Here is an 18,908-nt window from a genome sequence, read left to right as displayed (position 1 = left end):
ATAAATAAACATCTCCAAACCCGATATCCAATATAGTAAGACACCAACCGAATGCCGTAAATTAATCGGGCTATTTTAATGCTAAATTCTAAATAAATTACGTAATTAATTTGGCACTAGAGGTAAGCGTTAGGCGCCATCTCTTATTAAAATTAATAATTATAAATATATTAATTAATTTAAATAATTTGGAACCGCTGGGAGAAAATAGCATTAAAAATAGCCCGATTAATTTACGGCATTCGGTTGGTGTCTTATTATATTGGATATCGGGTTTGGAGATGTTTATTTATGTAATTGAATATACAAATTCACAAATACAAAATGTTAAGAAGAAAATTTAAATAAAATTTTGAATAGATTTATGTAATTAAAATAAGTATTTTTATTACAAGAGCTTTTTTAAGAAAAGAATATAATTTAAAATAGAACATGAATCAAGCTTTTGTTTTCTTCACATGATTCAATATACAAGGATATCAAATGATATAAATGTATGATTCATATTCTTTCAAAATATACATTGCATTTTATAAAACCTCATTAATAAGATCCATGTGATTCATCAAACTTTATTTACTTATTAATGTTTATTTATTTATTTGTTTTAACATATTTTTCAAAAGAATTCATCCCAAAGAAAAATGTTTTAAAAATTTGATTCTAACTTCAATTCTTTTGTCAATTCAAAACTGAAATTTATATTCAGCGCACAGACTTGTAATTAAATTCTATACAAAATCTAATGAAAATATGCTTGATAATTTGAAAATTAGCAAATGAACTTTGGATTTATTTGAACTAAGAACAAAACCTCTAAAGATGCTTATGAAAAGAACAGATGAAATTACTGTAATTAAGTTTTTACTTTTAACTCTTTAATTTTTGTATGGTTTTTAAAATCATATTACAAAGTTCATTTATAATTAAATTAAATACTAGAAATAGAAATTATCATTGTTAAATATCCCAAAATAATGAATTTTACATATGCAATTTATTAAGATCTAAAATCTTAGCTGTGAAGTAAATTATAATGTGTTTCTCAATTAAATTAAAATTTAAAAGATATGTATTCCCTATTAACATTGTTTGTAAAACTAACTTTACACACATTTTACTTATTTATCATCTGCTTTCTATCAATGAACAGAAGTATAAAGTATTCATTTAAAAGAATTTTTAAATTTTTTCATAAAATAAAACAAACCAAAAGCACACACACACACACACATATATATATAATAATTACTATTTTTAAAATCTAATTCTTTAAAACAAGACTGTCTGTATCCCAACTCTTCTGAAACTAGAACCATTACAGAATTACACACTACTTTCTCAGTCTTCCAACAAGAAAATTTCTTTTAATGAAGAAATTTTCTTGCTGGAAGACTGAGAAAGGTGGTGTGTAATTCTATGACTAAATCAGAATTAAAATGCTGATTATTGGAAAATTTAACTTATAAAACCTTTTAAATGCTTGAATCACACATTTGCTTCACAAACTTTTGTATTTTAAAAAACTGATTTCAAATAATTCAAAATTATATTTCTAATGATATATATATAATTAAAATATTCTTTCTAACTTTAAAAATTTTAGTTAAATTAAAATAGAAAAATATATAAGTTTGCAAATCACTTTTTTTTTTTTGCATAAGTTTTATAAAATACAGTATTAATATACTATGTTATCAGTAAAGCACGATTCATTTTCAGAGACATATATTTCAATAGCTTTTGATCAGACTTAATCTCTTGTTAAAAGTTATTTAATTAACTTCTACCTCTGTTAAACTAACTAAATTGTTTTTCACATATTTCAAGTACAAAAAGCATATAAATTATAAATTAATAGAGCAGAAGCTAAACTGAAAAAATCAAAAAATTAGATAAACCCCTACTTATAAGTGTTCAAATTAAAAACTTTCATCCTTACAATTTGACAATATGTCTAAAATTTAAATTTCATAGGAATTCTCTAGTTCTCTTCCTAGTCATGGGGGAGTGTTAAAGTCAGTCTTTAGCCAATAATAGATATTTATTCCAATTGCATATTGTCATTTTCCATTTTCATGCGAATTCTGACATTTCATTGCCACTCATGAAGTGGTGTCCAAGTGTTCCAAAGTGTCCACTCATGAGGTGGTGTTCAAGGTTACCAAACCTTGAAGTGATAAGGGTTTTTTGCTACTGTTTGCAATTTTTATAAACTTCTACAATTAGTGCTTCAAAAATGCCTCGAAAATGTAATTGTAAATCTAGCAATGGAGATAAATGCAAAAGTATGGCTATATGAACATGGAAACTAAACTTGACATTATAAAACTAAGTGTGTTAGGTGAAAAAAAAAAAAAAGTGTTTGAAACACCTACTAAGCAGTAGTAAGCAGGTAAAGAAACATAATGCATTCTATTAAGTACATTAAAGAATCAAACACTAATGGTTATTCTGTGTACTTTCTAGATTAGTTTTTGACTTAGAATAAAACCTCAGAACCTAGCCTGTTTGTAAGTAGAAGAGACCTGTAACTCAAGTTATGATGTGCGTTTGATTGTCCTGAACAGTGGAGTTTAAAAATTAACAGTTAAAAATGTGCATTATCAGTTAAGCATTAGCTACTTAAAAAAATAATACAACATAATTTGATATATAATATTTTATATTTTCTTAATAAAACTGGAAAAAAAGCTGCAGAAGCAAAATACTCATTTTTAGATACAAGACCCCAATAGAAGATATTACTTCAGAATTTGCTTCAATTTGTTTGCAGTTACAAATGAGACATTTGAAGGGACAAAGGAATGTAACTACATTAAAAATAAGAATATTTGAAAACAATAAATCAATTAATTAAAGTTACTTATGCAGTATAGTAAAAGCCAGCTTACAATATACATAAATCTGAATAAATCACTGGTTCAAATATGTTTATTGAATAGTTATACTATTACTGATAAACAAAACGAGTTATATTAATGTCAATACTTGATGTTTACAATTAAAAAATCAGAATAAGATTTAAAATTAATTATCTTTTAAGTATTTATTAAGTATTAAATAAACGAACGCTTATTGGTTTTCCAACAATTTTCAACTACAAATAATGAATATGGTCTTAAAAAATTTAAAAGAAAACGTTCAACATTCGTATTATTTGTATTTACTGAATCAATTTAATTATTATTTGGTAAACTTCATAAATATTATATTCAGATGCAGTAAACAAATACATAACAACCAATTTTACCAAATACATAACAACCAATCTATACAACTACATAACAAACAATATAAAAATGTCAATCATGTAGATCTACTTTCAAAAATTGTTGACAGATCCAATTAAAAAGTTATAATTTTCAAACAAAAAATTTTTATTTTCTACTCATAATTATTATAACCTAGTTCTAGCATATTTATAATACAGAAAAAACAGTACTAAGACTAATTGAAAACAAAATTTGATATTTTTGTTTTTATTGTAAGTATAAAATTAAAGACTGTTAAGTTGTTATATTTAACAGTTTAATATTATTTAAAAATCAAAAAAAGTAAAGTTCTTACTTTGTAATCAAATATAATTTATCATATTTATGTCCAATATTTCTTTTATTTTTTTAGATTAAAATGAAAAATGAGCAGTTACAAAAATAAAACCAAATGCTTAATTTCCTCACACACCAGGTTGAATATAAAATCAACTTACTTAAACCAAATAACCAAATATACGCAGAAGCTTGAGGAAGAGTCCAGAAGGGGCATCGAAAACATTCGCAATAATAGAACATAAACAATCCAGTTATTTGGTTTAAGTAAGTTGATTTTATAAAACCAAACGCTATTTAATGTTTTTTTTTTTTTTTTTAAATTACAAATCGAGACGGCACATGCAAATAAAAGAATGAAAAAAAGGAAACAAATCTTTTCATTTTAATAATTTCATTTATATCAAATAATTTTCATAAAATGTTGAATACAAAAATAAATGGCAAAGATGCCAAAAGTCATCATTTTAATTTGTTTTTCACCAAATAATTACATAGAGATTAAATGCTTAGAAGGAATATTTATTTCACAGTTTTAACCTACAATAAACCTCAAGCAAGTTTACAGAAAAAGTAAAGAAACTAAATGAAAAATGCTTCAAACAGCAGAAAATATGAGCACATAATTAACTACAGTGGAGCGTCGTTTATCTGAAAGTCAATTATCCGAAAGAATTCCAACGGCAAATTTAAATTTTTGCCAGTGCTGTGGCGCTGCAATCTTTGGCTATGTCTTGAGCTACTCAAATATTTTACATTTTTTATACTAAATTAACTTCTGAAAGTATAATTTTTTATTGTTTTTATATTTTTCAATATATTTATTTCGTTTGTAAAAAATAAAGAAATAACTTTTAACGATACAATAATCACGATTATTATTTTAAAAAGTTTATGTTAGACTTAACATTGACGAAAATTCAACGCAAAGCAACATGCAAGGGAGAAAAATTTCAACATGGGATAGGTTAATATATTTTTTCTTACATAATCGGTTATCCAAAATATCAATTTTCCGAACAACCCCAGTCCCCAATTGATTCGAATAAACAACACTCTTACCGTAAATGCATAACTGAATAATTCATTGACTATAGTCTCAAACCCTTGCAGAACTTTTCAGTTATTCATGCAATCAGAAATTAATCATTTAAGACATTTGTGCCATCTTAAACATAAAACTGTTAATTTTTACCAATTACTTTGAAAAGAGCACAAATTTTTAAAATTCATTACATGAACATCTGACAAATTAGTATGAAAGTGCTATTTAATTCTGACAGAATATTTGTTCTAGCTAGTTTATATTCTAAGAATTTCTTGTAATATCCTTTAATTAAAGGACAGTGGCAATAAAAATATTACAGTGGAGAACTTATGTACATACTGTATACTTATATATAAGTATATTAATATAATGAGTTCTTACACAAACAGTCCGCATGCTATAAAGTTCCTTTATCTTTTGTAAGACAGTAGATAATGAAGGAAAAAAAAAAAACCAGAATAAATTATAGCATGTTTAATATAGTAAAGAATAAAAAAGAAAAAATGGTCTCAAACAATGAACAAGCAAGCATTTTCAAAGTGGAAGTGAAGATAAGATTACAAGTATGAAGTTACATAAGATCAGTATACAGTAATATAAAAACATGAAAACAACATGAAGATTACATAAGGAATAACACATCAGAATTATTAGCAAAGTAATGGTCAAAAAACAAAAATATTGACAAAGTGTAAAGATTTTGCATAAAGGAAAGAACATGACTTATGATTGGACAAATATACAGATTTATAAAATGTTACGAACAATAAACGGTAGAGAAATTACCACAAGTATGATATCATTATGGAAAGGGAAAAACCTCAAAAGAAATTTGGAAAGATTATAGATATGGACAGATAAAAATATCACTAATAAAAAGTTTCTTGTATGTTAATAATAGTTATTTATTAATAGAAATTTTTGATTTTTTCTTCACTTTTTTATTTCAGTTATTATTCAATCTACAGTTTTAAATATATATTATTTTTCAGTTATTTATTACATTTTAAATAAAAATCATAATTTATGGCATTATCATCAACAAACTAAATAAACTAAAAACTGCTTTTTATGTAATTTAATACAGTTATTTTTTTAGTTAATTTCTGAATAATTTTTTAATCGTATTTTATGTTAAACAGATTTATTCGTTTAATACCAAACACAAATCATGCTGTTGTTTCCAAACACAACAGCATATTTATATGATTTTTATGAATGAAAATAAAGTTCACTTCACGCCAGCATTTAGAAATTAAGTATAGGACACTTCCGTGTTGCGGTGCACCACAAAAACAACAAAGGGCCAGATATTATCCCCGTAACTGCTTTCCAGCCCTCAAGCTTTGTAAACTCCGCTATCACTTTGCTTATTCGGAGAGCACTCCTCATCCCATCCACCCAGGTATTAATTGATAAAGATTTACAAATCATCAACGAGCAGTGCACAATGCTGGATATCTAATTCCAAATATCGATATCTCTACAACCGGGTCATAAACAAATCGTTTCCAAAATCTTTCCTCTGCAACAAAGAAAGTCTAGAGATAATAAACCCTCCAATACCAATCATTTAAGACTTTTGTGCCATCTTAAACATAAAACTGTTAATTTTTACCAATTACTTTGAAAAGAGCACAAATTTTTAAAATTCATTACGTGAACATCTGACAAATTAGTATGAAAGTGCTATTTGGGCATTAGTATTTGGGCTATTAGTATTTGGGCACTATCTCACTAAAAATAACATGCATATTCAGAAAGCATGGTTTTATATTACCTATAAGCCTCAACCATCACTACGAAGAACATTGTGCAATGATAGAGATACTCTCACATTGAATGAAAAATCGGGGGTTTATAAAATTCCATTAAAGCATACAATATCAGGGGAGGAAATTATCTATATTGGAACTACCACGAGAATGATACAGTCCCGCATCTTCGAACATCAGGAAGGCATTAGAAATAACAGACCAGCTAGAGTTAGCGAAAAAGGTTCTAGACCAAGATTATTTTCCACTTTAGAACCACATTAAATTATTTAAGCATTGAAAAGATCATAGGCAAATATTCATATGGGAGAACCTTTACATATCTGCTGCTTTGCCGTGTAATGCGCCAACGTTGGAAATACCACAGCTATGGATAACTTTGTTTAAACAATCTAAGTTATAATTTTGTGATCTGATTTTATTATACTACCATGCACCAATGGTACCATTACTCATTATTTATGTTTTGGGGAGTTCAAGTTATTACAGCACATTTCTTTAAAAATATTTATTTATTCAATTTTTATTGTTTTGTTCTATATTCCAACTACGTGCATTGTGTAATTTGAAAAGTCCATTAAAAGCTGTCAATTCGAAAGCAAAGGTATTTGATTTCGCCTAAGACGACGGTTGTAAACTGTTGAAAGTATTAGGGAGTATATCTGGAATTTAACAAATCGCTGCAAATAACGCTGCAACACGAAAGTGTCCTATACTTAATTTATATGATTTTTATTCTTATATTGTTTCTTGTTATTTATCTTTTCTACTTAGAAATAAAATAATATAATAGTAACAATTTTTTAACATTAAATTATTTAATATTACATTATAAATAACAATTTCAAATAAAACTGCAAGAAAGCAAACTAACAACCAAATATGTAATGCACAGAACGGTTATAATTAAAACAGATGTTTAAAGCTCTGTAGAAAAAGAACTACTGGACCAAATGCAACCAAATTTGGTTGCATAATCTCCTGATTGTGGGATTTCAATTTCATCAATAAAAAGTTTAGTTCTAAAATTTCCTGATAGCAACATTAAAAAGCCTAATTTCTCCCTGCAATTTACACATAATAGAAGTTCTAGAACCAAAAGTTACAGTTTGGTACAGGTTCACAGTATTCTTCTTCTTCACTGGACCATATTTTCTAACGAAAACATTGCATCAGGAATAATAACTTGTTCTGTCAGTGCTACTAGGTATGGAGATGTGTTACTTTGTCATCCCTGCATTTCAGCAAGAAAATTGTTTGGATATCAATCTGTGCAAGACAAAACATTCCTTAATTTAATATCAGTGTTCAATCTGAAAAGATTATTGTGTCATTGCTTCATAAACAAAATAATGACTAGCCACTGATTTCCAACTAATTCATAGGTGCCAAGTAAAATAAACACATTCCAACAACCTTAAAACACAGCAAAAGTTTATTTTAAAATGTTTTCATTTCCATCATGATCACCAGACTTGATCCATTGTGATTTTTGGTTATGGGAATACTTATTTATCAAGGTAACATTCTTAATTTAGCTGTCTTAAAAGACAATTCCACCACATATGAGACAACTGCACCCAAGTCAGTTATGTTCCACTGTTGAGTACATTCTTCATAAAATGCATGCTTTAGAGCAGGAAGATGGAGGGCAGATGAGAGGAAAAAAGTTAGTCTGATTAGTTACTTGAACATTTCCAAGTATGCAATTTAATATGCGTAAATTATCATGTAAAATGCCATGTATGTGACATTGTAACCTAAAGGGGTTACAATGTCATAACATGGAATCTGTAATTGCCAAACTAAATTGTAATAAAATCATTGTACTCTTTGTCTCAACTTCTCAAATTGCCCAAATCTCTTTGACAACCTATCTAACATGCAAACTGCAGTGATATTAAAACCAAATTTCTTCTTATTGTGAAATTTTGGAAGTAAACTAATTTTTATAAAATTAAAACTCATGGGCAGAAAAGTATGCACATCAAATTCAATTGCATTTGGTCCATTAGTTCTTTCTACACTCCATTTAATTATAACAACCCTTATTAGACGATAAATCATAAAATTGATAAGTGATACATGTAATTACTATAAGGAGCACATAACGTATCCCCATTGGTCAAAAAGAAAATTAATTTGAAGCGGCATGTGGATTTCTTCCATATTCGAGCTTTAGGAAGAAGAGCATGTTTCTAGTTAAAAACATTCAATTTAAAGAATCCAGTTCCAATGGAAAAAACAAATTTAGCCTGAGGAAGAGCCCAGGAGGGGCATCGAAAACGTTTGCCAGTTTTGGATATTTCACACCAGTTATTGGTTATAGAGTGTTTTATATAACCATCCTGTATATTAATTTATTTAAGTTTAAGATAACATTTTTTATTTTGGATGAAAAAAACCAAAGGACATTTATAATTTATATAACTACAGTTCAAAAATTTCATTTTGCTTCTAAGCTAAATTCAAGAGATGGAATTCAAATTTATTTAAAATTCAAAATGATGAAAAGTCTATCATCTTTTCTATTCTACAAAAAAAAATATTAGGAGATATTCAATTACCATAAATAAAATTAAATATATTTGTTATAATAGTTATAAAGAAAATTAATGGCAATAAATCAATCCATAAAACTTTCAATAACTAATAAATGATTTATTTATAAATTCTTTCAATTTTTCCCTCTCTAGTTTGAGATATTATCCTCAGGTAACAATGCAAATAAGAAAAACAGGTATATCATTCAAATTTATACAGCATTTCTTATTTAAATTTTACAAGAATCATTTATAAAATTTAAATGAAATGACTTCATTATTTTTGTGACTTTAAAACATGGATTTACAGATTTAAAAATATGATGCTTTATTTCCTTCATTTAAAATGTACTGTACATACATAAATAAAATGCTAAAGAAACTGTATAAAAAGGATAAACTCAATTCTTAATAAGAATATCAAAATAGATGCTTTAAACAATGATATAATAGAAATCAATGTACTTTGGATGTATGAAAAATAAATGAAAGTGCTAATAATCATCTTTGAAAATTAGGAGAACAAACAAACAGTCTTTAAATTTAGTCAAAATTTTTATATTTAAATAGAGAATTATTTCACAGTTTCTAAAAAGTTTTGAAATTCAAATTAATGTCAAGATTATAAAATTTAAGTTATACAAATCATTGTTAGTATTATTTAAATTTGAATGATGTATTTTTCTAAATTTGAACATTATATCTTATTTTGTGTTTATATTGTAATGTTAGCTTCCAAGAGTTAAAACTTAAATATATTTTTTTTTTAAATATAGCCTAAATAAGTTCTCTTAACTCTGATAAATAGTATAGACCAATGTTTCCAAACCTTTTTTGTGCTATGCCCCACCTAAGCCATTCTAAAATTCTTATACCCCCCTACATATACAGTGGCTAAATGGTTAGCTTAAACTCTGGACAAATCCAATTTCCAATTGCCCCATGTGGGAAACACTGGTATAGACTATCTTTTAAACAGATCATGAAACTAGGGTCAATCAATAACAAAAGGTTGAGCAGTAGCAGCTTCTCAAATATCTGATTGCATTTTTGTTACTACAGAAGTTCAGTAAATATAATCTAAAAAATTCTAACTTACATCTAGTTCTATGATAAAATTATTATTATAGTTATGTGATATAATTAAAATTATGCAACACTAATATTTAATATCCAAGAAAAGTTACACAGATTATTATTAAATTTCTACCTATTTTCAATACTTTCTTTTTAGTCAGTTAATTGTCAGTGCTACTTAATTTTAACTGATAAAATTAACGTAACTACATAACTAACTGTAGGACAGTAAACTTAAAGTAAATTTTATGTAGCCATATACAGGGGAGTACAAAAGTAGGTATACAGTTGAGAATCTGAGAAATAATAATGAACACCAAACATTTGTATTATTTTTATCATCTTTTATTAGTTCATATTCCTTATTTGTGATTTAATTTGTACATAAAAATGTTTTTTTCTTCCTATTTTCCCTCTGTATGTTTTTTTTTCCATAATAACTGTATACCTATTTTTGCATCCCCCTGTATGCATATTACATTTGAAATTTAATAATAATGATTTTATATGATATGTATTTATGAACAGTATGATACAGTTTTATAATTTGATGCATTAATATAAAAATTCTTTTTTATATATGAGAGGGAATTGTAAATTCTTTGCAACTACATTTTTTCCCAAAATTCAACTTTTACTTCAGAATTTTAAAATATACATTTGAAAACTCAGTTTATACCTTATTTTTCCATGCAGTTTCCAAGATGAGCCAAGCATTTCTCCCATAGTAGGACAAGTTTTTGGATATCTCTCTCCTATATCATGTTTGGTTGTTTATGCACCACAATCAAACTATTGTCATCACTCATCGTTACTTTCAAAGCAATGACCTACTAACCCTTTCTTGAAGAGACCAAACAGGAGATAAATCAAAAGATGTAGACCGTATGGCAGGTAATGAAGAACTGCTGATCTGGGGCATCTTGAATGCTCATCGTTTCATTCTGAACTTCTCACATTAACTCTTACTTTTCCATGATAGACAATTGTTTGCATACACAGAACTCATTCCTCAATAAATTTTGCTTCCATTCTTCCCATATTCTCAAAATCAAAATCATGCTGTTGTGTTTTTTCAGCATGAAAACTGGCAAAACACCTGGCATTTTTGAACACCCATATTGACAACATGCCTCAGCAGAAAATAGTAAAAATTGTTGAGGTGTTGTAGAAGGACACAGATGTACATTTTGAAATTTCAGAATTTGAATTACAGTATTTTTCCAGAAAAACATAGTTGGCAAAGAATTTTTGATTTCCTCTCATAACTAATACTTTAAATATTTTATTTTATTTTCAATTAATGCAATTACTACATTATAAAAGCCAAAAATTTAATACTTTTTATAACATTTTACATAAAAGAAATATTATTTTAAAAAACCAAGAAAAGTTCTGTCCAAGTGAAAACAAAATAATAAAAATTCAGACCAGAGACCATTATAGCGTATTATTAAAAAAGAATTTTCTCCTAATTATTATTATAACAAAAATTTCAAGAAATTAAGAAAATAATTTAATAAATACGAAAAAAAAAACAGATGACAAAATTAAAAAGTTACACATAAATAAACTGATTGAAAATTATTATAAGCCATATGAATTATAATAAGCATTATACATTTTCCGTAAATATTTCTGCAATAACAATTATATTTAATTTTATTTACATGGATTTTATCTCCTAATATCTTTTCATACAATACAAAAGATGGTAAAATATAAATAAATGAATTGAATATACTATACAAACACAAGTACAAGAATAATCAGCTTAAATAATTAACAACAACAGAGAAAACAGTTTATTACATATATATACAATACACACATACTCATTTCAAAATAATAAACCTTATAAAATAGTAATTTGTCTCTCTAAATCTTTTAGTTTCTAATTTAATTCGTCCTTTGTCAGAGAAACTAAAAACATCATTATTAATTTTTGTGTTTGTAGATGAAGGTCGAAATAAATAAAAAATTAAAATTTTTGTTGATTTATCTTAAAGAATATATTAAAAAATACATATATTAAAAGTTCAAATAACGAATACTTTTATTTACACTTTTTAATATTTTAATATTAATATTTCTAATGATAAATCAAAATTTGACTATATTCAAATATGGGTCATTGACAATTGTATTATAAATCTATTGAACATTGTTTTGTTATGGTACAAAATGATTTAAATAAATATCAAAAACATTAAGTTTTATCGTATCTTTTGTTTGTGATCTTAACTTTAGAAATTTTCGTATTACTAGATTATGACTACTAATTGAAAATTTACTTTTATATATTTCAAATGTGTATATATTTAGTAGACAATTTTGTTTATTAAAGTAAAATATGATTTATAATAAATTTAAAAAAAATTAATATACTTTTCATCTGTAAACTTTTTAAATTCTATAAATATTTTATAAGTTACAATTTCATAATTTTAAAAACATTAATCTTATAACTAAATTTGAAATTTTACTAGATATTTTCTATTAACTGCAGCAATATTAGGTAACAGAATTGCTAAGTCATTATTTTAATGTAAAAATTGTGCTTAAAAAAAAGAAAAAATTTACGTCTTAAAAGACATATTAAAATTACAGATACCTGTAAAAAATTAAATCGCATTTCAGACAGAAATGCAATGATATTTTTGAATTCTTCATTAAAAATTTTATATCTTTTGCTTTATAAGGCTACACAAATTATATAAGCTTTAAAATACTAAAAACTTATATTCTGTTTTACAATATAAATAAAAAATTAGTCATCATACAATAAATATTGTCTGCAGTTTAAATGAATATTTGATTAAAATAAAATTTGAAAAGTAAATAATTTTCAAATAAAGAAAACAATGATTACTTTGTTTAACTGACTGATTAAGCTAACTAAAAACAAATTATTAAATTGTCCACTGCAAAACATTAATAATATAAAACAGTTTGTATTTGATAATCCCTAGTGATCACTTTTAAAGAACATGTTTTATTTTAAATTTTTAAAATAATTCTTAATTTAAAAGATTGTTAAGATAATTATAGTAATTGTTAATAATACAAATGAATTAATCCTAAAATGAGTTTTTGAATTTATGAACAAGCTATTCTTTATATATATATATTCATGTAAGAGAATGATGAATTTAAGATACTGAGTAAAAAGGAGGTTTTTATTATATGTAATTCTTTTAAATAGAATAATTATAAACAATAAAATAATAATATTGTGAATACTGTTGTGCAATGTTTTTTAAAAATCTTCGAAGTTAAAAATATCATTATTTATGTTCCATATTTCAAATTTATGGCATAAACAAATATACTTCTTTTTTAATACGAAACAAACAGTTTACCATGTTCTTATATCTGATTTCTTAATTATAACAATCGTATTTACTTAAAATAACTACAATTCACGATACTTTACATACCAACTCTCGACAACACTTTTTCTATCATTATTTATATTCATTCATTTGTAATTATATTTCAAATTTACTTTAAAATATTGTAGGTAAGTTATTAAACATTAATAAGGTTATATAACGAGTCTTTGATAATTTATATGATAGCATTATGTATATACATGCACATGATTCTCAAAAACATAAAAATAAAAAGAATTTATAATTATTGACTAATATTCATTATTATTCTTGAAAATACTTTAGCAAATAAACAAATCAAATAATAGGACTAGTTGTGTGACTTATTAGAAATAATTATCCATAAACAAGTGAAATCTTTATGTAGTGTATTTCATCTCCAACTAAATTTGAATAAATATAAAATACATCACAATATATACTTATAAAAGCTAATTTATCAATTTAAGCAAGCAATGTTTGATTTTGTATCTTTAAAACTGAAAATAATAAAACTGAATTAACTGTTATAATCCCATATCAGTTACATCTTTGTTTCCAAACGCAGCAATGTAAATCTTGTAAATTAAATTAATATAGAACTATAACAAAAAGATTTATGTTTTTAAATAAAAAAACAATCAAAGAATGAATCTCTTTTTTATAATTATATTATCAAACAAATTAAAAATGAATAAACTATGATAAAATACTTTAAGGCCTAATCAATTAATATGATTAATAGGTACAATAAATTATTGTAGATACTACTACAAATTTAAAGTAAAGTAATTCATTATCTAAATATATTATATATATATATTGATAAATATTATTTTTATGTACTATTAAACCTGATAANTTTTTAATATGAAACAAACAGTTTACCATGTTCTTATATCTGATTTCTTAATTATAACAATCGTATTTACTTAAAATAACTACAATTCACGATACTTTACATACCAACTCTCGACAACACTTTTTCTATCATTATTTATATTCATTCATTTGTAATTATATTTCAAATTTACTTTAAAATATTGTAGGTAAGTTATTAAACATTAATAAGGTTATATAACGAGTCTTTGATAATTTATATGATAGCATTATGTATATACATGCACATGATTCTCAAAAACATAAAAATAAAAAGAATTTATAATTATTGACTAATATTCATTATTATTCTTGAAAATACTTTAGCAAATAAACAAATCAAATAATAGGACTAGTTGTGTGACTTATTAGAAATAATTATCCATAAACAAGTGAAATCTTTATGTAGTGTATTTCATCTCCAACTAAATTTGAATAAATATAAAATACATCACAATATATACTTATAAAAGCTAATTTATCAATTTAAGCAAGCAATGTTTGATTTTGTATCTTTAAAACTGAAAATAATAAAACTGAATTAACTGTTATAATCCCATATCAGTTACATCTTTGTTTCCAAACGCAGCAATGTAAATCTTGTAAATTAAATTAATATAGAACTATAACAAAAAGATTTATGTTTTTAAATAAAAAAACAATCAAAGAATGAATCTCTTTTTTATAATTATATTATCAAACAAATTAAAAATGAATAAACTATGATAAAATACTTTAAGGCCTAATCAATTAATATGATTAATAGGTACAATAAATTATTGTAGATACTACTACAAATTTAAAGTAAAGTAATTCATTATCTAAATATATTATATATATATATTGATAAATATTATTTTTATGTACTATTAAACCTGATAATCTAGTAAGTTATAAATTACAATTTACTATTACAGTATCTATACCATAATTTGTAAGCTAGGCCTAAACAATGAAATTTGAAACTGAGAATAAAATGATGATAAATTTTCAACCTACAAAATAAAAAAAATTAATGTACGAATTTCTCATTTTGTAAAAAAGCATTTTTACAAAAATCCATAGAACAAACTGAAATCTAATCTAACAGATAATACCACTACATAAGTTAAACTATTTCGTAAACATACAAAAATCCAGTTGAACCGACAAATGTAACTGGCAAGACAAAATAATTCTTAAAAATTATGTACATCAAAGTAATTAATTGTGTACTAAAATGATGTCTTTTATCGTCGATACTCGATCTAAAATATCCGTCACTGTAAAAATTCACTTTCCAATATAATAATTTCCTCTTTAAAATTATTTACATATGCATATGAATAAAACCTTTTCGATTATTTTTGAAAAAAAAACAAATTAACAGTCTACATCTTCATCCGCATCATCACCATCATCATCATCATCAATTTGTCAATATTTATTATATATAATAAATCAATTATTATAATAAAGTACTTCATTATCATCTCAACCAACTTTTTATAAAATATATATAAATTTCAAATTTAAATATCAATTTCATAAAAAGATAAATATATTATTAAATATGCAGTTTCTATAAAACAAGTTAAGTAAGGATTGACTTATAATTACTGTATAAAACATATTTTATTGCATTAATTTGTGTTAATTATATGAGAGCAGTCATGTAAACAATGTGGATATTTTTTTTTTCTTGTAAAATCAAGTGTCTATTTATAGTTAGTATACAGAAACTATGTTGTTCATATGTTAATTGTAATCATACTAAAAGGTGTATATGTGTGTGTGTAATCTTTAAGTATAAATGAAATGATGCAATAGATCCTATTTAAGGCATATTTTAGTAGAGTATAGTAGCTCCATCTAGAGAATTAGATGTAAAAATATTATTCCAAATTTATATATAATCTCATTCATTTTTATATAATTAGAGAGTTGTAATGTATTTTAAAAAATTCACATTATTTGCTACTGTAATGTGTAACCCTTAAAAAGCAAACAATCAACTTGCAATTGTTGTTGCATTCCCAAATGAGAATTTAGGCCTAACATGTTGAATTAAAAAAAAAAAAAACACACACACACATACACACAATCCTACAGTTGTAAAACAGCATGTTTATTGTATGTTAATTAATAATGTCTAATTAACCTGTTAATAATTGGTAAATATACTAAAAACACCTCCCAACCTATCCAAATTTTCTTAACACTAACTGTATTGTAGCCCAAATAATAAAATCTGTTTTGATTAATTATTCTTTATAAAATGATATTGGTACAAAATGACACTTGTTTTACTTTTATGTATTTNAAGATTTGTATTATTGTCCTTATTTTCTATTTATGCTTTTTAGAACAGCTTATTACCGCATATATATATATATATATTATATATATACTTTAATTCCAAATTTCTTAATATATATATATATTTTTTGTGTAGAATATATAAATGGAAAATTTTTAATTACAAATTATGTATAGAAATTGTTATTCAAAGTTTTGTTCTAATGACAAATTTCTAGTGTAGGGTATAATAGAGAATAATGTAATTGAAACGTCTCTTCCATAATACAACTGTCAATCCTTCCTGATATTTGTTTTTCAGAATGGGACAAAAGTTGATTTCCAGACTTACTTTTTGTCATTTATCATCAAACTTTTTCTCATTTCGAACGACTTTTTTGTCATTTCGTGTTCGGGTAGAACATGGCGGGGTTTAGTCAAAACGATCTCTTTTTTAATCACAATACTTTTAAAAACAAAGTAAGTTTTCTAGTAGTGTTCCGTTTTAATTTTTTTTTATAGTGATTTTTTTTTATTTATTTATTGACTCACGACGTCAAAATACCTGGATTATAAACTCTTCTTTTTGGTAGATTTTTAATGGATTCTTAAACGTTAAAGATGGCTGTCCTTGGAACGGTAATACCCGATGGTTTGGTAAAACCACCGAAATAACTTCTTATAATACGACTAAGGTTGAAAATAACAACATAGTACCCTTTGTTGTTGATGTGAGATGGCTGCTGATATCCTTGTAGTGCCGGATGGTTCTTCGTGTCCATAATATCCTTCGGATTGAAAATGTCGGCACCGTTCCCTCAGCAGCAATGGCTACGCAACCACAAAACAACAACCCTCAGAGCACCTTTTATAGTCGACGTGCAGTCTACTCATCACCGATTGGTCCGGCGGCGGTCACGTGACGTGCCGCGACATGTTTCTAGTCATATTTCACACATTTACCTTCGATTAAAGTACCGAAAACGATATATTTCAATCACTCGAATCTCACTTACGGTATGTTATGTTAGAAGTCAAATAAAGACACCATAATGCACACCGTACGCGACTAGAACGCCGAGTATACTAACCGTTGCCCATCACACTACACGATGCCAAAACAACTGTCTCACCTCTTGCAACGTCATTCGGCAATCGTACCGATCACGTGAATGTGACGTGTTAATCACATGCGCCACATTCCAATTTCAAATATGAAATTTTTATTTCATTTTATTTTATTTTTTTTTCTTTTATTATTTTATTTTATTTATCAACAAGTATGACGACGAGGATGATGTCGATGATAACATTTTAAAATTCTTTTTTTAAATTTTAAATTTTATAATTAATAAAACAATTACAAAATTTAAAAAAAAATAAATAAATTATTATTATATTTAAAATGATAAAACTCTTTTACATAAAATTTAAACAATTGCTATTATTTTATATTTTAAAAAAAAATTTAAATATCTATAAAAAGATCAAATTTTAAAAAGTTATTTATTAATTAAAAACTTTAAAAACTGTTCATAAATTCATTTTTTTAATTAAAATATAAAGTAAAAATTAATAAAAACAACAATAAAAAAACATTATTTTAGCCATTTATCAATTTACAATTAATTATTAAACTTCTTAAATTTAATTAAGTACATTTAAAACAACAAAGCATTGAAACTAAAATGGAGAATTACAGCTTTAAAANTGAACAGAACACAACAAACTGGCTGAAATTTTCCATTTTATGGAGGATTTCATTTTTATTAATGTAGAAGACAGGAAAAATTCTATATGAAAGGTGGACCAAGTGCAAATTCAAATTTCTTTTATTACTTATGTTACTTGTAATTTTTCTGCATTTTATGTTTGGAAAAATGATGCATTATACACTACCCAAAGTACCCATTAATGTATTTTGATTTTTATTTAAGATAAATTAATATAATAATTCCTAAATAAATTGCCATCTCTAGAATAGTCTGTATGGACTTGGATTACCTTAGAACTGAACCATTCATATAAAAACCCAATATATTTCAATAATGGTTTAGAATTTAACTGCAATTAAATTCTACTTTGCTCAGCTGCTTTACTCAAGTTGTTATGGAACTGATATTCCAAAAGTCTTCTATTTCTGCTTTAGATAGATTTATGGCTTAAAACAAAAAAAATCTTTCCATTTAGATAAGTTTCTGCTTTGTACAACATCTGTTTTAAGATAGCTTTTACTATATTTATAAATCACATTCTATGCTGCTCTGAGATGTCTGTTAAAATTGAAATTATCCTCCATTTTCCAAAGCAATGAAGAAATAATTTATTCCAATTAATCAGCATTGATCTAATCAGATAAAATTATACAATTATGAATAATTAAA

General features: G+C 25.2%; 1 protein-coding gene across 5 annotated transcripts in view; it reads right to left on the bottom strand.

Moving 5' to 3' along the window:
* The window catches only part of LOC111618544 (bromodomain-containing protein 3-like), a 110,649-nt gene extending 92,969 nt beyond the window's left edge, over positions 1-17,680 (bottom strand). For 3 of the 5 annotated variants that reach the window (XM_023360099.1, XM_023360102.1, XM_023360100.1), the window contains exon 1: positions 17,242-17,680. In XM_023360099.1, the coding sequence (XP_023215867.1) occupies positions 17,242-17,306 (65 nt within the window). In that variant the 5' untranslated portion in view covers positions 17,307-17,680. Of the gene's footprint in view, positions 1-16,876 lie in introns of all 5 variants that reach the window. The other 2 variants (XM_023360101.1, XM_023360103.1) reach the window with 2 other exon arrangements.
* Positions 17,681-18,908: the final 1,228 nt, after the last annotated feature.

Source organism: Centruroides sculpturatus, unplaced genomic scaffold, assembly GCF_000671375.1.
Source record: "Centruroides sculpturatus isolate CEXI.00-Female unplaced genomic scaffold, Cexi_2.0 scaffold156, whole genome shotgun sequence".
Taxonomy (NCBI): domain Eukaryota; kingdom Metazoa; phylum Arthropoda; class Arachnida; order Scorpiones; family Buthidae; genus Centruroides; species Centruroides sculpturatus.
This window is presented reverse-complemented; position numbering and strand designations above follow the sequence as displayed.